Source organism: Tenrec ecaudatus, chromosome 16 (genome assembly GCF_050624435.1).
Source record: "Tenrec ecaudatus isolate mTenEca1 chromosome 16, mTenEca1.hap1, whole genome shotgun sequence".
In the NCBI taxonomy this organism is placed as follows: Eukaryota; Metazoa; Chordata; class Mammalia; order Afrosoricida; family Tenrecidae; genus Tenrec; species Tenrec ecaudatus.
The window spans coordinates 860,867-883,854 of NC_134545.1; the positions used below are offsets into that span (position 1 = coordinate 860,867).

The 22,988-nt window shown below is 54.7% G+C and overlaps 1 protein-coding gene across 3 annotated transcripts in view; it reads right to left on the minus strand.

The window, feature by feature from the left end:
- SFSWAP (splicing factor SWAP) overlaps positions 1–22,988 on the minus strand; it is a 53,848-nt gene that overhangs the window by 22,288 nt on the left and 8,572 nt on the right. For all 3 annotated transcript variants that reach the window (XM_075535046.1, XM_075535045.1, XM_075535044.1), the window contains 7 exons: positions 20,072–20,297; positions 18,858–18,976; positions 17,591–17,726; positions 4,546–4,780; positions 3,791–3,922; positions 2,818–2,911; positions 1,922–2,090 (listed from right to left, as the gene is read on the minus strand). In XM_075535046.1, coding sequence (XP_075391161.1) covers positions 1,922–2,090; positions 2,818–2,911; positions 3,791–3,922; positions 4,546–4,780; positions 17,591–17,726; positions 18,858–18,976; positions 20,072–20,297 — 1,111 coding nt within the window. The remainder of the gene's footprint in view (positions 1–1,921; positions 2,091–2,817; positions 2,912–3,790; positions 3,923–4,545; positions 4,781–17,590; positions 17,727–18,857; positions 18,977–20,071; positions 20,298–22,988) is intronic.

Genomic DNA, 22,988 nt, shown 5'->3' on the forward strand with positions numbered 1-22,988 from the left:
TGGTGGTTTGAGGAAGAAAAACGAGTCTGCTGGTTCTGTAAGGATGTGTAGCCTCAGAAACCCTATAAACCAAGACCCTTTCATACAGTTCCTCATGTTGTGGTGACCCCTCCCCCAACCATAAAGTTATTTTTGTTGCTACTTCCTAACTGTAATTTTGCTACTGCTATGAATCAAAGGGGTTGAGACCCCCAGGTTGAGAAGCGCTGCTTTAAAGGGTCTGAGTTGGAAGGTCTTGATGATGGCATGTTTACTGGGCTGTGATGCAGAAAGGGGCAGGGCAGCCTCTTTTCCAGAAATGAGCCTGGAAAGGTCCTGTTCAGATGCCCAACTGGACTTGCGATGGCTGCGGTCCCGAGCCCAGGAGCAGAGGGTTCCGGAGGTGCTCGGCCAGCCTGCATGGGTTGAGCAGTGGCCCCTGCTCCACTCCCAGCAGTTGAGACAGGTGCCGAGTGGCCTCCATGTGCAGATCCACTGCCCTTTCTGGAGACACTGGCAGGGCCAGTGAGCTGCTCCTCTGAGCAGTCCCGTTGGTTCTAGCTGCAGGCTGACAGCAGATCTCCTGTGGGCCATGCCAGATGCTCAGCTCCAGGCCAGCAGGCATGTCTCCAGCATTGTCCAAAGTTTGCATTTGCTACAAGGTTTCACAGCTTCTGCAGTGCGGCCAGAGCCTGGCCCTGGTTTCCAGGGCGGCCAAGTGTTTTCTTGCCCTCCTCAGTGAGGGCCTGCAGGTGGCCAGGAAGGGTGAGAGATTAGAGGCCCCGCCCTGGCCTCTTTTACAGAGGGCTAAAGGAATGTCTAATCCAGTCACAGGAAGCCAAGTCTTGCTTGCCATGCCGGTGGACCCCAGGGCCTCTGTGCAGAGAGTAGTGGCCCAGGTAGTCAGCTCATCACAGGATGCCTCTTGGCTCTGCACTGCTGGATCCACTACCATTCCCACGAACCTGGTCCCCACACAGGGCCTAGCCAACACTTTTAGAAACTAGTCACAGGACAGTCCAGTGACCTTAGCACAGAGCGTACACACCCCATGAGCAGCCAGAGCCCAAGCTTCAAGCTTTCCTCTGCTCCTCCACAGCCGCTGGCCCCCAGACCTTGTGGAGTCCCTTCCCGTCTTCCCAGCACATATCGCTCAAGTGGCCTGCCAAGTGGACTGCTGCTCCCGAGTTTCACTATCCAGCTCTCTGCTAACGCACCTGTGTGGGTGCCTGCCTTCAGCCCTATGCTTTTTACTATGTGCCTTTTCACAGGCTGGCCGGGCTGCCGGGAAGCAGTTTCCTGCAGCAATGGGGTCCCACAAGATCCTGAAAGTGGCATTGCTACTTGGTGACAGCCCTGCAGCGCCTCCCAAAGTGCGCAATTCAGGCCCCTGTGGGGCAGTGCTGAACGCCCCAGGGCCTGGCGGTGCAGTGGTTATGGTGTGGGCTGTGACCCGCATGGTCCTCAGGAGAAAGATTGGGGGTAGTTTCGGAAATCCGAAGCAGGGCTGCTGTGAGTCAGCAGTGATTCGATGGGGGTGTGTTTGATCGGACGCTTTGTCCCGGAGAGTGGAATACAGTATTCTGTTTCCAATTGCCAGGGGGTGCAGTCATTTCTGGAAAAATGGCATCAGGCCTGGTGTTTGGGAACCTGTGCCCCAATAGGAAGCAGGGCTCCCGTCCCTGGTAGGTCAGTCAATGTAAAAAGAGCTACAATCCCGGATTTAGGGAGCACAGTCTGAAAGGATCTTAACAAGCCTGCCAACCAGCTTGCTTCTCTCTCTCTGACACTTGGCCTTTCCTGCACTTGTGGGTGACTCTTCAGTAATTGGAGCTCATTCCTGTTAGCCGAAAGCAGTCTCGCAGGAGAGGAGTGTGGGGTCCCTTGGTGCACCTCTCCGGTGAGGAGGGGCACTAAGCATAGCTGTCAGGTATGAAGATACCTTTAATGAGCTTTCCATCAGGGACTGCTTTGCCGGATGCCGCCTCCTTCCTGCCCAGGGCTCCCCTTCCTCCTCCCTCAGCTGTGTCTTCAGAGGCCCCATCGTCCACAGCCTCGGACGGGCTCTCCGAGGCTGACTCAGCCGGTGCCTCCTCTGGGGTGGCCGTGGCCTGCGAAAAGGGACAGGGCTGTGAGCCGCATAGTGTGTCCTGCAGGCCCCCATGGTCTGGCTGCCGAGCAGAGCAGGCCTAGGTGGGCTCTGTCCCTGTGAGGGTGCATGCAACTCAGCGATTGAACACTGCCCAGAGGCTGCTGGCTCAGAACATGTGCACGTCTCCCCATTTTGGAGCCACAGGCCTGAAGGTGTCTCCTGACGAGCAAGCCTGCTCCCTTCCTCGGGCAACCCTGCCCGTCTGTCTGTCTGAGAGAGCAGGAGAGCAACTGAGTCAGAAAGGAGACAGAGGTGCACAACAGGAGCAGGGTCTGTGAGGAGCGAGGGAGGCCCTGTCGTGCAGCGGGCACCACGGCTTGAGTAGATGTGCACGCATGAACAGTGCACGGTCACCCAGAGGAACACCATGGCCACGGAGTCATCGGCTCCAAACCCTCGAGGGTGACCCTGTAGGGCAGTGTGCAACTGCACCCCCCACGGGCTTTCCAAGGCTGCCAGTCTTCACGAGCACTGCCTCCTCTTTCTTCCTCTGACAGGCTGGAGGGTTTGAACCGTGGTCTGTGAAGTCAACAGCCCAACACGTAGCCAACCGAATCCCCAGGGTTAACAACCAATCAGAACATCCCATGCTTGAAAACGGGGTTTTCTGTCTAGAAAGTGATGTGCATGTGGTGCAGTTGCGGTCCCATCACTTCCCCACTACCCCCACCTCCCCAAAGACGTGCCTGAGTGCTGTCGCCCCCTTCCTTCTGGAGGAAGAACTGCTTCTTAAACTCATAGTAGGCATTGTACTGGTGCCAGGGTTGCAGGAACTCAAACCTAGGGGATAAGAAGACAGGAGAGCAGGTCACTCATATGGTCCACAGCACCCAACACAACCGCACTCTGTGACAGCCACCGTCCCGAGTGCCTCACAGTCACAGAAGCTGTGGCCCACCCCACTCTACACACAGGTAGGATCAGTCCCCACTCTACACACAGGGAGGATCAGCCCCCACTCTACACACAGGGAGGGTCAGTCCCCCACTCTACACACAGGGAGGATCAGCCCCCTACTCTACACACAGGGAGGATCAGCCCCCCACTCTACACACAGGGAGGGTCAGTCCCCACTCTACACACAAGGAGGGTCAGTCCCCCACTCTACACACAGGGAGGATCAGCCCCCCACTCTACACACAGGGAGGATCAGTCCCCACTCTACACACAAGGAGGATCAGTCCCCCACTCTACACACAGGGAGGGTCAGTCCCCACTCTACACACAGGGAGGATCAGCCCCCCACTCTACACACAGGGAGGATCAGCCCCCCACTCTACACACAGGGAGGATCAGTCCCCCACTCTACACACAAGGAGGGTCAACCCCCCACTCTACACACAGGGAGGGTCAACCCCCCACTCTACACACAGGGAGGATCAGTCCCTACTCTACACACAGGAGGGTCAACCCCCCCACTCTACACACAGGGAGGGGCCAGGACCGCTCCCACTATGTGCAGTGAGGGTCTGGGGAAGCAGCTTGTTTGGGCTGAGCTTCAGTGTTCTGTTCCACAAAGGCAAGCCAAGCCAAGGGACACACTGACACCCGTAGAAAACCACCCAGTTCTAAGTCATGTCACCAGGTAATGTAAGGGCAGCCCAGACACCGAGGTCAGGGCAGACGCCGCCCACAGTGCCACCCAGCTCTGCACCTCACCTCTGATCGTTCTTGGCTCGCACGCTGGTCTCAAACTTGATGCCATTGCGCGCCACGTACTCGGCCAGCTTGTCGATCACAGGCTGGATGTCCGGGGGAGGGGGGATGATGGCAGCCACAGGGGTGAGGGCACTGTGGGGACACGAGGCGGGGTCAGCCAGCCCGTCAATCCCTGAGCTATGAGGAGTAAGCACGACTTCACCAGCTTGGATAGAGCCGCGCCTCTGTGGGAAGGTGTGGGCGTGCTCCTGAAAGGCGGTGTACAGTGGGAGCACACCAGGCCTGTGCGGGGTGTGTTGTCAGCGTGATGCAACGCCTTTCATTTCACACGTGACACCGAGGAGGCCATCCCTGTAGGCATGTGAGCCTTGGCGAACCAACCCAGAACCCTCACCCAGTGCCAACCACACATGCCTGCCCCTGTCTGCCCCATGCCCTTACGAGGCCGGCAGTGGACCAAGCACTCTAGGTCCCAGGCCGGTGTCTGCCCTGTTCCTGTGGTCACCAGGCCACTCACCAAAGGTTTGTGAGTGTCCAGAAACATAGCAGCAACCTCATGGAAGCTATTCTGTGCAGTGCCTCCCCACTCCACCCCACCCCACCCCCACCCCCAGCCGATATGCTGACACAGTGGAGATCAAGCTGCCTTCTGTTTTCCTGCTTGAGCAGTCCCAGTGTGGGGGCTGGGAAGGGGGCACTAGAAGGAACCCGGACCACAAACTGTGACGTGAGGCAGAGCTGTTGGGGGAGCATACCTGGTGGTGGTGGTAGTGGAGGTCACCCCACTGCTCGTCTCGGCAGTAGACGGGGGTGGTGTGGTCCCAGGAGGTGGCGGGGCAGAGGCCGGCACACTGCTGGAGCCGGACACAGTCACACCAGCGGGCAGGCTGCTGTAGTACGTGGCCACGTCTATCCCGGGCGGGGGCGGAGCCAGGCAGTAGGTGCCATCAGGTAGCATGTAGTAGCTGTAGTACATGGCTGCTACTGTGGCTGTCAGGAGACACACGTGTGCAGGGGTGAGCTGCCAATGCCCCTCCCGGCAACGCCCTGCCCTTACGGACCACATGCTGCCCCCCCGCAATGCCATTGTGCAGGTAGACATGTCTGAAATGGCCAGGCTGCTCTGACCAGGGCCCCTCTTGCTGTGTGGGTGAATCTCTCTCTGTCCCCAGGTACACAGCTGTGCACCTGCTGAGGCTGAGACTGAGGCCTGTGGGGACTCTCACCCTGCAAGTCCCTGCTGAGACAGTTCCTGCCCGGGTGCTCTCACAGACGATGGATGATGAAGTGCCCAACTGGGCCCCCCCAGCACCCTGCATGGTGAGTCACGAGCTGGGGGAGCTGCAGACAGAGCGGGAGGACCCAGGCTGGATGCCCAGCTCCTAGTGTCTGGCAGAGCCCAGTGCACACTAGCTCTGGGCTTCCCCTGCCCTGGTTGGATAGCCTGCCCGCCCTCTCCCAGTGCCTTTCTGCTTCGCTGGCCTGCTGCAGAGCTGAGGCAAGCTGCTGCTATTCCTGCATGCAGGCAATGAGCAGCACCCAGATGTCGGCTTGAGTGAGCTCAGATGGAGATACACGGACTGAGAGCGTGTGGGGTGGTGGCAGATCTGGGTCCTACTGAGCACTGCTAGGCAGCAGCACCAGGGACACATGTTTGCACACTGCCCTGTGTGGAGCCCAGGCCCGAGCTCAAAGTGCTGCAGTCTGGGCGCCTCACACAGTCAAACCGACCCCACTCTCTGAGGCAGAGTCTTAACCCCCCACCCCCACCCTCGCTGTGAGCTCACACCAGCTAACCGGGAGGGCCACAGCAGAGCCTGGGGAGGGGCTCCTCATTCTGCAGGCAGGAAGGTCGGAGGCACTGCAGAAGAGCAGGGTTGGGTTGGCTGCAGACGCTGTGAGGGGCTGCAGCAGGGCTCCCAGGCAGGCCAGGAGCCAGCGGGTAGGGGCGGGGCAGAGCATACTTAAGGTAATGGCCTGAACCCCGAGTCTGTGGTGAGCGGCTGAGAGGAGGAGGTGCGGAAAGCAGGGTGAGGCAGAGAGCAGATTCCTGGGACACTCCTTCCTTGCCGAGGTCCAGCCTCCCTCCAAATTCACACGGTCTTGCTCTCAGGGAGCCTGGCCCATAATGAAGCTGCTTCTCACGCTACACCTGACAGCCTGCCAAGGAGCTCTGGCTCGGGCCCCTCCTCTCACGGCTAATTCTGGGGCAGAGAGAGCCTGGCAGACTTCTCCTCCTACCAAGGGCCAGAGAGCAAATGTGTTAGTCCCCACAGGCCAGGAGACACTATTGTATAAGTACTTAATACAACGAGGGAAAAAAGTTCATAATTTTTGCTGATTAAATTAAAAAACATTAATAATATAATAGAACCAGTGAGCACAACTGGAAACAAAGCAAAACACATTTCTAAGGGTGCTGCCAGAATTGGAATCGACTCGGCAGCAGTGAGCTTAGTTTGGTGGCACCCCAGTCCCCCAACCCCACAGACTTCCAGTTCCCCATTGCCCCATCCAATCTCTCAGGGACAGAGGCTCCATGGGCAGCAGAACTCTCCCTGCTCCCTGAGGGGACATTAGCTCCCTAGATCCGAGACTAGGGGAGCAGATGACCTCAGCCCAAAGCCGCCTCCCAGGGTTTACTAAGCTGAGAGACTGAGGTCAGAATGGGTTACTTTCAGCTCAGCAGAGACAGGGGGAGGGTTTGGCTTCGCACTTACGACATCTGCCACCAAGAACGAATCCTTCCAGACATGTCGGGGTACGAGAACCCACATGGTCTCACCACTCACATCCGCTCTCCCCTTCTCCTGTCTCACCTCCCCTTTCCTCAGAAGCCCTGGCCTCCTCTGGCCATGCCGTCCTGCCAGGTCTGTCCCACAGTGGCCCAGAGGGTGGAGTGGACCTGCCTCTCGTGGCTCCCGGGCGGCCGTGCGTCTCTGTAGAAGCAGAGGGCCTCATCTCCCGGGAGCAGCCGGGAGTGTGAACCCGGCCTTGAACCATGCACATGCCATGATGCCACCAAGCTCCATTTGTCTCAGACCAAGCCAGACTCCAAGAACTCCCTGCGAGGTCCAATCCACTCCTGTCCAGGAAACAAGCCTGCTGCCTCCTCCACTCCATAAACACCTAAGAGTACTTCTGTTTGGGTTTTTACTCACATGTCCAAATATTCCCAAACGAGATGAAACCTTGAGGCACTACGTACTGCACTGAAGGACACTGCGTTGGCTCAGACGCCAGCTGAGCACATGCAGACAGTGACCGCCCTGAGATGGGCTTGGTAGCGACCTCCAGGCAGGGTACCAAGGTCAACTTGGCCCAACACAGCCCACATTCTACAGTCTACTTGAGTGGGTAAAGATGAGGGTCTTAAAAGCTCCTGAGCAGCCAGCCATCTAAGGAGAATGTTGGTCCTTCCCCGTTCACAGGGAAGAAGACCAAGGAAAATCAAAGACACGGTGAAACTATGAATTAGTCCAGTGGACTGCTTAGCCAACTATGCAGATGCCAGTCTCCACGACCACAAAGAACAAGGATAGTGCCCAGCAGTCACTACCAACTACTCTGATGGGGATCACATCAGGTGATGTAGCACAGAGCAAGAGGCAAACGTGGACTAGGACCCAAAACCACAAAGCAGAGCACGCATACTGGTCAGACCAAGACTGGCGGGACTCCGCCGCCACCTTCAGACCTGGAGCTGAACTCACCCAAGTGGCTAGAGTTTCATTCAAACAACAGGTAGTCTATCACCTGAACAATAACTCCTCCCAAAGACAAAGTCCAGGAGGGTTAGGAAAAGAGGAAACAGGTGTTAGTGGTACACGAGGTACACGGGGGTGGGTGGGTACAGGGACACAGACGACACTTGACATCAATAACATGAAAGTGCAATTACTGACTTGAAAACTGACCCGCTCTGTAAACCTTCACCCAATGCACAAGAAAAAGTTACAATTCAAAAACAGAGGCCTGTTTTGGGAACAGGATTATTGGCAGAAAGGGCAGAGCTTACTTTTTAAAGCTGGGAGCCGTCCATTCAGCTGTAGGCGTTTTGCCCTCCCCTCGAGCCAGCTTCCGGCTTGGAACCTTTAGCCCCCTCATGGTGAGGGGGCAACGCTGTGGTTGTTACAGACACACAACTTCTGACTCATAACGCATAGCCCACTCTGACACCAGGGACACACACGCGCACTTCAAGGAAAGCCCATCTTTAAAAACAGTATTTAAGATCGCCAGCAGTCACTCTCATATAAAATGTTCTGAGTATTTAGTTGTGATGAGGTCCCTCGGGAGGCAGTGGGCTCGACACCGTGCTGCCAGCCAGCGGGAGAACGACAAAGCTGCTGTCCGCTCCTGGGCGGTCTGTCACCTCAGAAACCCAACAAAGCAGCTCTGCTCCGTCCGACACTGTGAGCTGGAGTCGACTGGACCGCAGTGGGTAGGATTTGGCTCTTGGGAAAGTAAAGCAAGTGGTCAAAGTGCAGGTTTGAGGCCCCCACGTGGTGAGAGGCACCAGTGGGTGAGGGTGAGTAAGGGAAAGCCTCAAAGAGACAGCGGTGAGCAGAGGGGGAGGGGCTGCATGCAGCGGGAATGCTGTTTGGCAGGAGAGCAGCTGCCCAGGCGCAGAAGGACAGCCAAACTCCCCCAGAGTGCTTTGGCCCACACACAAATTGGGTAAGACAGGAACTCAATAAAGCACTCAGAAAAAGCAATAAAACAAGCCCAAGACCAGAATGGATGCGGGGGAGTGAGGCCGATGGGGTCAGTGTCTTCTTGCCTGTGCTCGTATGGCTAGTGAGTACCACTGGGGGAAAAACCCAAAGAACACACTTCCTGACACACAAAATGCATACAACATTCAAGTATACAGTCCAGCCACATGGACTTGCAAAAAATGAAACCAGGGCATCATGGCCATTCCCCATCACTGGCCCCCAGATTCTGGTGAGTAGGCAGCTTCACGCCTTGGGTGGAGCCGAACTGCTGGTGTCGTGGTTAGTAGCACAGGGTCTCACTCTCAGCACCACCAGACTCTTTGGAGCTGCAATAGCAACACTGAATCACTGCTGGAGCCGGATGGTCTGAAATTGTTATCAAAGGCACCAGCAGTTCCCCTCTGGCCCTTTGCAGAGAGAGCTTTCCAACTCCTGCTGCTGAGGTGACCAAACAAACTGAGCACCACACCACTGCTCGAGAGCCAATGTGACATCTTTCAGCACAGAGCAGGGCAGACAGGCTCAGCACGAAGTCGGTGACCTCGAGGACAATGCTGAGGGCTGAAGAAGAGCAGAGGACCACAGTGAGGGAACAGCAGACCCGGGAGGGAGCTATGACACCAGATCCCCAACCAGAAAACCAGAGTCCGGCACCAAAGGGGCACAGAGCAGATGTGCCTGGAATGAGGGCCGGAAGCGGGGACACAGGCGCTGATGACATCACCAGTTAGGGGGTCAAGAGGAGACTTTAGGTGCCCAGTCACAGGGTGGGCAGCCCTCAGGGGCCTCACAGCGATGCTAAGGCCGAGAAGACAAAGCAGCCAACTATAAGCAAGTGTGGCCGCATAGACAGCACTTGCCAAGTTATTACTTAGGCTAACAAGGGAGCGGGCGGGCACTCACGATCTGAAGGCGCGGAGAGAACACTGTGCACTGCGGGGCAGTGAATTATTGAAGAGGGCTCTTTAGCAGCTTAGCAGCCCTCCTCCACTCTGCGACGCACGGCAAGTCCTAGTCTGTCAGTCTGAGGGTGTGACTCAGTCTCCACCCCTACCCCAGTCACCGCCCTTTACACCTGTGCACCGCCTTGCTCAGGTGAGGGGAGTTCCCTTGAAGGCATGGTCTGCACAAACGCAGACCTGCAGACTCCTCTCCCTGCGCTGGGTCTGCTGTCTGACTCCAGGTAAGTCAGCAGCCTGTCCTCTGATCTGGCTCACCAGCTGCAGTAGCTGATGCCTTGCTGTTTGACCTGCTGAGTGGGATTCTGCACCCGTCTGAGTTGGGAGAGGCCTCCACACGGTTGCTTAACCCACAGGAGTGCCAGCCCCACAACCACAGGAGCCACTTCACTATTTGTGGGTTCCGCGAGACACTGAAGTGAATTATGGAGCCCAGGGAGTAGGGCAGGTACCAAGGGGAGAAGCTGGTGGCAGAGAAGACAGAGTGACAAGGTAGTTTGGAAAAGTGGGACACTTGGGGACACCTTTAACCTTCACCGGACAGGAATGATGATGCTTCTAAAATAAATTATTCATGCAAGTGCACAGGAGCAACAAATAAAAACCCATCAATCAGTGGCCCCAGGCTTAGCTGTGGTAAAAATGCATGTGTAAGATGCTGGCAGAGCAAAAATTCACCAACTCTGAGAAGTGAGTGCCACCCACAAATTTCATACCCAGACCAGCTATCCCTTCCACACAAGGGGACGAGCCAGGCATTCTTTATGCACACAGGAGACCACAGGAGATTACCAGTTTAGGAAATCTAGACAAAGGGCTGAAGTGGACAGGCCGTGGTGAGAGCGCAAGCCCACTGGACTGTACAACCAAGAGCAAGCAGAGCTGTGACAGACGGACTGGACCACCAGTGCCCAGGGCCAGAAGAGGCTGACCCAAAGCAATCAGGAGTTGGGGAAATAGGGTGATGAGAGAGAGTCCATAAGAGCTCATTTCTCCAGCTACACAGTTACAGTCTGTTGTAGGCTGCGCGTCACTGATTGGGACAGGATGATGTGTGACGTGACCTAACAGTATAATCAACTCCATGATAGAATCTGCTGTGGGCAGCAAGGCAGTACTAAGAGTTAGGCTTAAGGAGTACAGCCTAATGACACAGGTCACACGCCTGACACACTGAAAGGAACTTCCCTTGGGGGTGGGGCCTCCTCCGTGGGAAGGCTAGTCTCTTCTCTTTGGCCTGGATCCTCCAACTGTCTCCTAACCTCCGGCTAATAGCCCCCCATCACCTGCACACTGGGAACTATCAGCGGCCTGTCAACCTTGGATGCGTTAGGACTCTGCAACCAAGAGCCTGACTTGCTGGGTCATCGGCCTTGGCCTCCACCGGCCTGCAGTCTGTTTCTGGGAGCATCTCCCTGACTGCTGGTTTGTCTTCAGCCCCAGCAGGGACCCAAATCCAGAAAAGCCTCCAGCCCAACTCCTGACTCACTGGACTTATTTGCTCTATGGCTGTGTGGAGCCACTTTCTTGGTCTACATGTCTTTCTTTTAAAATTATTTTTAAATGCTTTTCTTTATATCACCATATATATACCTATGCATGTATACATACCATTGGTTTTGCCTCTAAAGAATCGTCTAAAAAAAATTTTTTTTTGGAAAATTTTAATCCCAAAATCTTACTGTTTTAATCTCTTTACTTGACCTCAGAGAATTCTCTAAGAAAGAATTTGAGGTTCAGGGAAAACTTTCACCTCAAGTTTAGCAACTGGTTTACTTTTAGATGATAGGCTCTTCTGCTGAATTTAAGTAAAATCCCAAACTTTAACTCCAACTTAGCACTATTTCTACCCATGTGTCCAACTTTTTACAGGCTACTGACATACCAAGATGAGCTTCAGGCAGCATCCTCTCTTGCCTTCATGACAGTGACCTCTGCCCCCCCCCCCACCGCCCCACCCGCTGGTGGTGCTCGCCTGAGGTTAATAACGGCCATTTCTGGGCAACAGATAGTTAAGCAGCGTTAGAAAGAGTCAGGAAAGTAAGTAAAGTACTTCAAGCTCAAGTTTTGCAGAAAAAAAGAAAATACGGTTAAGTAACAACTGTGAAACCATGCTGAAAAAGCCAAGGTATCTCTTCTAGTCAGAGTATGATTTAATTTCACTTAAGCTATTTATAGAATGAAATACAGCCTAAAAACCGAGTTGGCACGTTATTTTTAAAACAATGGTAGGCTACGATAGTGAGCTGTATTTCAGCATTATTGCTTCCTGCATAATTAATTTCATTTATTACACTCTTCCGTAAGGATTTATAGCGAAGTACCAGAAGACAACTAAGTAATAAAAAATAAATAAAAAGCATGAAAAACGGTTTGTTGTCAGGCCAATAAATGAGAGGAATTGACAGCGCTGCACATATATTTTTAAAAGAACTTCTAGAAAAATATTCTTTTAACATCAAAATGAATGCTTTCATTTCCAGGCTGCCAAGATGTAGGGAAATCTCTATCTGTAGACGGTAAATAACAGAGAGACTGGGTGTGTGCCACACTGGTTATTAAATGCCAGCCGAGAGGGAGGAGAGCGGTGACTGATGAGCTCGGGGTGAGGTAACGGATGTGTTGGGACTGGCTTCAGCCTGAACGAGACACGCCAAGAGCTGACACGCATGTGGCCTCTGGCAACGGAGATCATGGATCTGCAAAGAATCACCTCCCCCGACACCAACTTTGTTTCCAATGAAGCACTACATAAACCTGTGCCTTTCTGGAAAGGTACCACACTCAGGACAGGAAGCTCAAGCCCTGGGGGAGACCACCCCTCCTGGTGACGGCCTTTTGGCTGCCCTGCCTGACATGAGTGGCCACCTGTCTGTATGCAGTCCTAGGGCACAGCACATGTGGTCACCCTCTCCCCAAGGGGTGGGCAGTTCACGGTCCAGTGAGCGTGGCTGCTGTGTCCCCTTCAGTGAGCCGCTGTTATGAAGCCTCTTAAGAGTGCTCCTGCTGCCACGGTGCAGGTACCCCTGCCCAAGTGCTGCCACATGGGGGTACCAGATCTCCCGGCGGCACCTGTGTGTGTCCACTGCAGCTTCTCTGGCAACACGACAGCAGACTTCCGCACGTCTCTGTACTGACACACCTGCTATGTGTATTGACTCGTTAGGATTTACTGACACACACGAACAGCCCTAACAGCCTGCTCGCCCACAGGGGCACACCCTCCTGCGTGAAGACGGAGCTTCATTCTAATTCAGCGTTTGCAGCCTGTGGGCAGCCCCTTCCTCAGGGACATTCCGGTGGAGGTTTCTGGGGCTGGTGGGCTAGCCTTTTGAAAAGTCACAGGGCCGTCTGTGTGAGCGTTAGATGCTGGCTTCCTGGAAGCCCCTGGTATTCAGTAGCTGGTGCACTCTTGTCCGACTGGTTCCCAGTACCTCTTCCCCAGGACACCACTTACTCAGACAAAGACACTGCGCTTTGTACAAATGGAGGGTTTGTGTAAACACATGTCTAGCTGGGCAAACAGGGCTGTTTTCCCACCAGCATGTGCTCACCCTGTGTCTGGGTCCCATGATCACTCACCCAGCATCATATCAGTGCACACCCCACAGAACACATGAGTGTCCATGTAACAGGCTTTCACACTGGGGAGTAAAAATCCTGTGTGGCTCCTCTTACCGCCCCACTTACAGTAGAAGCTGAGGGCTGCCTGCAGGCCTCCTTGGAGGTCTCCATCGAGAGGAGAGGCTGCAGTCTGTGCCCACCCTCGGCCTGGCTGCCCTGATGGCAGGGGAAGCCTGTCTCCAAGAGGCCTGTTCCCGCTGTGTCACGGGTACCTGATGACTGTTTCCAGCTCTGCTTGCTCTGACACACATTTGTTTGACACTTGTGCGAGCAGATGGGATTCCAAAGATCAACGGATCCCTGCTTCTGTGACAGCCGCTCCTCTGGGAAGACTGGATAAAAGGCAAATTGTTTAAAAAAAAAATTTTTTTTTAAAAACCCAAAAAAAGCGTGGCTAAGGAGAGAGGCACGACTGTGACACCCTGGGGTGAGGCAGCCAAGATGAAGGACGGGTGAGGAGGAGGCCCTGTCTGGGCGCCTGCTGAGAGCAGACCTGTGCATGGTATGAGACTTTCCTAGCGCCCACAATAAGCAGGATGCCCGCCAGTGCTGTCTGCACCACCCACTGGGGCCAAAAGAGCCCTTTCAACACAAGGACCCCTTTGGCTGCAGAGCGGACACCACCATAGGTTCTAATTCACTCCTTTCCCAGCAAGTGTCGAACCAGATAAAGCCCACACATGGCCTTGGGTTTTCTGTCTGGGTTCCCCATGCTCTTCAGTCATGCTCGCAGTGAGGTCTAGGAGGCAGGAGCCTGTGCGTGCAGACACCTGCCTACCGTCTCCCTTGGCAAGAGCAGGTGCTTCTGGAACTCACTCTTCCCTTTCTAGGTCTTCACCCAGAGATGTGCAGCATGGATGGGTCCTCTTCTCGTGAGAACTGAGAGCTTCCACTGCGCTGCTGCCAGGCGCCATCCTGCCCAGGCCTCACTCAGCCCTTTCCGTCCGTCAGCAGACAGAGGAGGACCAGACAGCTGTCTTCCTAATAACTGGCCAGGTTATTTTTCCCGAAGGCAAATCCCACAACTGAACGTGTGGCTAATCCTCTGAACCCAGAAGAGTGTTCAGGCAGCCGATGTGCATGCGATGCCCTTTGTACAAAGCCAACAAGGTCCAGCATGCCCAAGTGCTGAAAACAACGTGCCCACTGCACGTGCTACGCTCCCCATGGTGGATCTGCCTACTGCACAAGCCCCATCCCCACAGTGGATCTGCCCACTGCACGCGCCACGCTCCCCATCCCCATGGTGGATCTGCCCACTGCACAAGCCCCATCCCCACAGTGGATCTGCCCACTGCACGCGCCACACTCCCCATCCCCATGGTGGATCTGGCCAGGCAGTGCAGTGAGGCCCAGCAGCACATAAGAGCAGAAGCACCAGGGAGGGCAGTGGGCATCCAGGCAGACTAGCCTGTCCTTAGTGACACGGGCTCAAACTTTAGAATGACGAACTTTTTACTTTGCTTCTTGAATATACAAATATACATGTCAAAAGTAAACTCCTTTAGTGGAACGACTCCACAGCAATCTTATAAGGCAGAACAGAATGGCCTCAAAAGGTTTACTAAGCTGTCCATCTTTTTTTACAAGGAGACCGCCTCATCTTTCGCCCCTGGAGTAGACATTGGGCTCGAACTCCTGAGTTGAGGTAGGAAACGGAGCACTTAACCCAGTGTGCTACCAGGGCACCTCTCAGGACCATGTGCTGGCTCCTTGGTTGAGAAGCACCCAGTGAATGGTTTTGGACTGGACCTACAGTTGTGACTGACGTCACACGAAGGTGGGGCTCTGGTAACATGGACGGTACTGCCCCCCCCCCCCCAGAGTCCTGGCCACGTCACAGCAAACCACAGGAGTCATGCTCACCAGGGACTCCGCATAGCACTTGGAATGCTGACGGGGACCTGGAAGGACCTGCTGAGGATGGGGAGATGGTGCAGGGCTGTGGCCAGCCAGGTCTGTCCAGGAGCCCACGGGAGGGGGAAGGGGAGAGGGAGGGGTCTGACTGGATGCTGGCCTGAGGCCATGGGGGCAGCCCTTGTGAAGTGCACACTCGGGTGGTTCTGAGGGCCTAGTTCGACTGAAACCCCCGTTTTGAAGCAGGTGGGGTAGGAAGCAGTCTCCCACAGTCCTGCCTAGGAGTCCCGGTGGTACACCAGGCTAAGCTGTTGGGCTGCTCGCAGCAAGGTCAGAGGTTCAAGCCCACAGCAGCTGGCTCCAGGGGAGACGAGGGCAGCACAGGAGACCGTGGGGGAGCAGTTCGACTTGGGACAGCTGGGCATCCTCCCGGCCGGTGGCTCCTGTACACACAGGACTCCCTCAGCTAACAATAGTGGGAGACGAAGATGCTGGCAGCCAAGGGTGTGCACCCTGGGCGCCCAGGGGGGATGGGGATGGGGGCCTGCGGAGCCAAGTGACATGAGAGTCCAGGGCTCTGTGGAGTGAGGGAGTGGGACAAGGCACTGGGGCAGGCTCTTGGGGTGTGCCAGCAGGGACGTGGCTCTGCACGTGTGGGGCTCCCACCTCCTCTGGTCATTCTGAGAGGGATAGGTGCCATCAGTTTTGCTCCCTGCTACTTCAATCTGTTTACCGAAAACCCTCTGGGGCTCGCTGCAGCCCTCCGCCCTGCATACCCCGGGGCTGTCCTGGCCCTCCCCTGCCCCCTCTACTCAGGCAGAGCAGCTGGCAAGTAGCCACGCAAGTCTGTAAACAGTGTGAATGCAATATTGGTCCTCGTCAGTTATCTGGCAGAATGCATCTCCTGCTTCTCTGGGAAGGTAGGGCCACGTCCCTGCCATCTCCTGCAGCTACGGCGTGCCCCCCATCTGCCACCAGGTCGTTCCCCCCCCCCCCCCCCCCCGGCAGGTCTGCTAGGCAAAGACGCCATGGAGGCTGCACCAATGGCCTGGGGCTGTGGTGAAGGCTGGGTCAGTTGGGGAGGCTATGGTTGGGGGTGGGCAGGGGGGCCTTGGTGGAGGCTGGCCTGTGCTGCAGAATGGAACTTGGATCTAAGCAGCTCCCACTGACCAGTCTCATCGAGGAAGAAGACTTTGAACTGGCATCCCAGCTGGGTAACAGTTGAGGCCCTGGCCATGTTGTGGCTCTTCCAGGGTCGAGCGGAGCTGGCAACAGTAGGCTCACTCAAAGCTTGGGTGAGAGAGGGGTGACCACCCCACCCCCCAAAGTCCTGTGGAACACACTTAAAACAGAAAGGCCACATCTGCTGCCACGTCTCCTGCTCCCTGGAGGGTTTGCCTGTCCATGGTGGCCAGTGATGGACACCATGCCAAGTGCCCAGGGACAGGTAGAACAGTAGTCTGGTCTCCCTTACTCCCCTTCCTGCACGACCAGGGTTAACAGGTGGAGGTACCCAAAAGCCAGCACAGGGTCTGAAAAGGACTCAGGAGAAACCAGGAAAGATGGGGCCTGTCCTGGCCCTGGTTTAGCCTAAGAGGGAGGCACAGAGGGGCTTGTCGGCACACAACACCCCACCCACCCATCCTGCCGCCCCCATCATGCTGTGGAGAGTGTGATTCAAGCTCTCCACAGTATGTCACACCAGACTCTATGCACACAACCACACTCGTGTGTGTGGTGCTCCCATGGACATGGTTGACATATAAAGCCACACTAGTGTTCCCTGTTGGTGTGCACAGGGTTGACCATACAAAACTCCGCCCATGCATCCTGTGCTTCATGTGGCCGTGAAGCCCGACGTGTGGCCACGACCAGCCCTTGGACACGAACTTGATCACCCAAGTTCTCGCTCTGGAGTTGTCGGAACAGACTGCTCTGTAAGGGCTGAGATGCAAACAGGGTACGTCTGACTCGCAGGCTAGCCCACCTAATGGAAAGAGCGAAGATCACAGCCATGCTTCTGACAAAAGGCCGGCCCACAGGGAGAGCAGCTTACACCTTACAACCGAAGCATGTGCCGGCTGCTTTTGCACTAACTAAAGTTAGACAAGCTTCGCTTGTAGACGGGTTCATTAGATCCGCTCACGTGAAATTACAGTGGCTTTTGCGAAGTGAAATTACAGTGGCTTTTGCGAAAGACTGTTCCCTCATGAAATCTTAACCACCAAACGAGGAAGGCAAAGGAGCTGATACTGAGAACAAGTGGTTTCTGAAAAGAACTCACAGAATGACCTCAACCTTGTCCCCGCTAGGCAGGGGGACAGGTGTGTGACAGCGCCTCCCCATGCAGATGATCCCAGGGGTTCTGTTTCATGCCCACACCCTCTCCTCACAGAGCTCTGACCTTGCTCCCAGGTGGCCACATGGGAAGCCACTCGGAGGGGAGGGAACCAGGCGACAGTGTGGGGGCAGTGAGACCGGAGTAGGGGACAGGGTGGCTCCTGGAACCAGCTTTACAGAGGCAGGTGCTCAGGGCTCTGTGCACCAGCTAGCTCTGTGCAGTCCACCCCAAGTTGCAGCGTGAGGAGACAAGGCCCCAGGGGACTGGGACCCTTCCATCTGGCGGGTGGGGTACTCACAGTCAGCGGGGTATTCCACCTGGGGGGGCTGCCCAGTCGTGCCTTCGGCAGGAGGCGGGGTGGGTGTGGAGCTGTCAGCCTGGGCTTTCCGGACCAGCGCTGCCAGGGGGTGATCGGGATCCACCACCTTCAGAGGCTGCACACAGAAAGGACATAGCCGTCACTGCACATTGCGGGGACCCCCCCCAGCAAGCTCCAGTGGCCCAAAGGCCAACTCAGCTCCACAGTGCAGGCGCCATCTTTCTCCTGCTCGCTCTGAGAGCTTTCGAAGGGAATGTGACGATCACACGACGGGCTTAGGTCCCTGGTGGCGCAGAGGTGAAGTGCTGAGTTGCTGGCTGAAAGGCAGGTGGTCTGACCCCAAACAAGAGCACTGCAGAGGAAAGACCTGGCAACTTTGGGGTAAGTGCCGGGCACCTACCTGACAGGTGGGTGGCTACCTCACGGGAGATGATGCCACCTGCCCAGCTGGACGGCAGGGGTCTGGGTTTAGCCTGTGCCTGGGAAGGTGGATGCTCGCTGAAGTCCCTCACTAAACAGCCAGTTGCCTGGCAAGTGGTGACTTCCTGAGGAAGCCAGTCAGTGGAGAGCTGTCGTCACAGGAGCAGCCACCAGCGAGGGCACAGAGAGGAGCAAGATAGTAATGGTCACAGCTCCAAGGTTGTGCAATTTGACCTGTCATTCCCAAGCGGGGCCTAGTCACCAACATCTCTGACTGCTGGTTTCTCGGTGGAGAGTGACCATGTCACCTACAGGAGCCCTTTCCTATCACGAGGGCCGGCTAACCACAGACGGCGGGGAACAGGAGAGCCGGGCTAACTACAGACAGGGAGGGTGGGGGGAGCAGGTGGGCCGCAGGGGAAGAAGGGAAGTGAATATTTTACATTAAAACTATCAGGGTGGGGGTGGGGGGTGGCAGAGCCGCCAAGAAGCAGACCCCAACCCTGCTATGGCGAGCTACGCCAGGCAAACTATTCTAAATCCTAACCAGCAGCTCCTGAAATGTGTAAGTGGACCTGTGCAAACAAAGGGAGGGGAACAAGCGCATTCCCACCAAACCACATGTAATGCCTCTGTGCCGATGGCGGAAGACAGAGCTGGCACGCTCAATCTCTAACCCAATCGTCATTCACAGCGCACTCCGAGGTGAGAATTAAAGTGAGATAGCTAGCTGTAAGAGATGGCACCTTTAATATCTATCAGAATCACATTTGCTGACATTCTGTTAGCACAGGAAAAAAATTGAGTTGAATATTGAGATAAAAACCTTCATAAGCTCTTCAAGGCGACTGCACTTTTTGGAAGCAAAGAGAGACGGGTGCAGGTAATTACCGTCGTCGTCCTCGTCGTCCTCCTCCTCCTCGCTGTCAGAGTTAGCCCCCGATTCTGAAATGAAAGGACACTCAGAACGGCGTGAGGCGGACAAGCACACAAAGCAACGTCTGCAGAGACCCAGAAGAGGACGGAGGGCTGTCTAGGAAAGTACTCCCTAAAGTATCGTCATCCGTGCAGCGAGAGACAAGCCAGAGAGGGGAGGAAGGACCGCAGCAGTCGGGCGCCCCTCTCCACCGCCAACCAGCCAAGGATCTACAGTCATCTCCGTCCCTGTCAACTGTTTATCTCTGAGGAGGAGGCACACATCACACAGGCTCATGGAAATGCGCACGCATCATCAGCTGACCTGTCTTCAGACTCGGTCTTGCATAAATCTCCATGCAAATCTCACCTTCCCAAGGGAACTTGTTATTTTGAAATACCTATTGCTAACAGAAATCACCAATCAGTACAATTCCATGAATCTATAAGCCTTTTTCTTTTCCAAAAAGCTAAGGGAGCCCCGGTAGTGCAGTGTTTCCACACTGGGCTGTTAACCCAAAGACCACCAGGGAAAGACACGGATTTCTACTCACGTAGAGTTACCGTCTCAGTAACTCACAGGGGCAGTTCTACCTTGTCCTATAGTGTTCCTGAGTCAGAATTGGCTCTGTAGCAGCGAGTGTACATACACATACACAAAACCTACGCACTCATGTGTGTGCTCTCTAGGAAGGTGAGACTGCATCTCCCACGTACTTTGGACACGTCAGCAGAAGGAACCAGTCCCTGGAGAAGGACCTCACGCGTGTTAGAGGGTCAGCGAGAAAGAGGACCTTGCAGGGGGTGGACTGCCATAGTGGCTGCATGTACAAGGTCTGCAAAGCAGGCAGGGACCAGGCAGTGCTGTGTTGCTGGACATGGAGTCACGATGGGTCAGAACTGCCACGCACATGGGGCGGCACGAGGGGTTGAACCAAGAGCAGACATTGTAACTGACTATCTGCTCTGGAAAGATTTACAGGGCAGCTCTCCCTTGTCCGACAGGGTCATGATCAGATGGAATTGCCTGGATGGTGATCAGACACACACAAGCACACACACTCCCGCCCCCAATCAGGCACAGGCTGAGGCCTCCCTGGGCCAGGGCAGTGCTGGGGCTCATACTTGTCTTCTCTCCGCCCTTGTTCTCAGCCAGAGCCGTGTAGCGACCCTCCTTCATGACCTTCTGGATGAACTTGTAGTAGGGGTTGAGGTAGTGATCGAAGCGCAGGAAGTCGAACTGCGAGTTGCGCGCCTGCTTGGCTTTGAGCATAATCTCAAACTGGGCGCCCTGCTTGCACACAAAGTTGGCGGTGCGCTCGATGATGGCATGCATCTTCGCTGTCGGGGGCTGCAGAGAAGCACACAGGCTCACGTCACCAGGAAAGCAGGTCTAACCGGGTTCAGTGGCTATTTCCCATGGAAGTCTGCGCTGACCCTCAACTGTCCACACTGCCCCTCCATCCTGCCCTCTCCACTTCCCCAGGGCTTTGGGGGGAGAAAGCACTGCCTCTGCTGGACAGACTGACAGGAGGCTACTGCTGCGTCCACACCAAGCCAGCCCACATGATGACTGGCAGCCGTGCACGCACACATACGCACAGGGCACGCAGGAGAACCACAGCGGGGCGGCACAGCCCTGGGCCCCAGGATGCACTGTCCCTGTCAGTCTGCTGCGTGTGGCATGCCACATGCTGCTGTGACCCTCACTAACGACGGAGAACACCAAGAATGGGAATCCCAGGACGCTTCACTGTGACTTGTACAAGATGTTCACACTGAACAAGGGGATACCCCGTGGGTTAAAATCAGGAAAGGCGGGCACCAGAGAGAGTGGTGTCCTCTCACCGTAACTATTCAATCTGCACACTGAGCAAATCACCAGAGAAGCCGAATGATACAGAGAAGAGCACAGCTCATTAAAAACCTGTGAAATGCAGTTTGCTTGCCGAAAACTAAGAGGACCTGGAGCACTTAATGAAAACCAAAGAGTACACAGCCTCCGGCATGGGTTACAACTCAATACAAGGAAAACAAAAATCTTAAAAACTGGAAAAATAGACAACAGTAATACCATGTTGCTGGGAAAATACTGAGACTAATCAAAATTGTGAAGGATTTCCTTTGGGAAGATCCACAATCAATGCTCATGAAATCGATGGATTGGAAGGGGCAAATCTGCTGCAAGACTTCTTTAAAGCGTTAAAGAGCAAAGATGTGCCCATGAGGATGCAGGTGAATCTGACCCAAGCCATGGCATCTTCAACTGCCTCACATGCATGTGAACGTTGGACACGGACTACAAGGAAGACCGAAGAAAACTCAAAGAATATCAAAGGTACCATGGACTGTACACCAAAGCACAAACAGATCTGTCTGGGAAGAGGTACAGCCAGACTGTTCTTAGAAGCGAGGATGGTGAGACTTCCTTTCACATATTTTGGACATGTGATCAGGAGAAACCAGTCCCTGGAGAAGGACATCCCGCTGGGTAAAGGAGAGGACCGGTGAAAAAGAGAAAGGCACTCAGCAAGATGGACCGACACAGTGGCAGCAACCATAGGCTCAGACACAGAAACGGTGGTGAGGCTGATGCGGGACGACCAGCAGTGTTACACCTGTGATGTAATTAGTATTATTACTTAACTCATTATTCTTCCCATAAAACCCTCAGAGGGCTCACTGTAATTAAGTTCCTAATCCAAGAAGCTTAGTTTCAAATCCAAGGTCACCCTACAGTGCATGTTTCCTCTGGCCTCTGCCCACTGGTCCCCACTCAGCAGATCACATAGCCCACCATGACAAGGAGGGCCCACTTCAGCCTACCTCGCTGGCATTCCGTCCACACACTGCCCATGAGACAATGGCACACGGGTTCACTGTGTGCTCCCACAAACGATGCCTCAACGTATGCATCGCCCACCCCTGGCACGTCCATCCTGAGGGTAAACGGAGTTCACTACAACAGGAGATCCAACTGTGCAGGGCAACACCCACGGCTGTGGCTCACGGTGGGTCTGGATCCGCACAGACCCTGCATACTGACAGTGTCCAGAGGGCCGTGTCATGGGACAAGTCGATGATGTCATCTGGACAATCGCCTTAGACCCAAAGGGCATGACTGACAATGGTGTACTTTTTTTCTATGGGGTTTTGTTTTCCTGTCTTTAGCTTGTCCGTTCCCCCGCCCCCCCCCCCCCCCCCCCCCGGCCCCACTTTGTTGATTGGTTGGTTTGTTGCTGGTTTGCTGCTGGTCCCTACGGGGGTTTGATTCCGCTAAAAGTAAACCTCAGTCATGCGTATTCCATGGACAAGCAGATGGATTCTGGGCTCCAAATTTAACGCTAGCACCAATTCAAAGATGGTTAGTTCTGATCACATGGCCCTGCTCCATACTTGTTTTCATGAAAAGATCGCTGAAGACAAGGTGCTACAGCAAAGTGTGGTGAAGAGAGCAGATGGTGCCTGGCAGTCAGCTGGAATAGTGTCTGGGATCTTCAAGGTTTGTATTCAGACAAACAGCCACCTAAGAGAGGAATCAACTAAGTCCACATGGAAGAAGCACACCAGCTTGTGTGATCCAACTGCGACAGGCACACAATTCAAATATGACAAAGGGAAAAGTGTCAGAGCCAAAACTGTGAAGAACACCAATGTGTGGGAGGCTGTGGAGGGCAGTGGCAGCCCCAAACCCATCTGCAGAGCATCTAGTCAGATGAAGCTGCTGGCAGATCCTCAAGCCACAGGCAGAGGCCTGGAGCAGCCTCACTATCAAACACAGATCACTGTAACCCTGATTATGCTGGTCAAGCCTGATGCTTGGTCAGCTGACTTCCCTCTAGACCAGTGGTTCTCAACCTTCCTCATGTCGCACCCTGTTCCTCTTGTTGTGGTGACCCCCAACCAAAACATTATTGTCATTGCTACTTTGTAACTGTAATTTTGTACTTTTATGAATGGTAATGTAAATATCTGAGATGCAGGATGTATTTTCATTGTTACAAATTGAATAAAATTAAAGCATAGTGATCAATCACAAAAA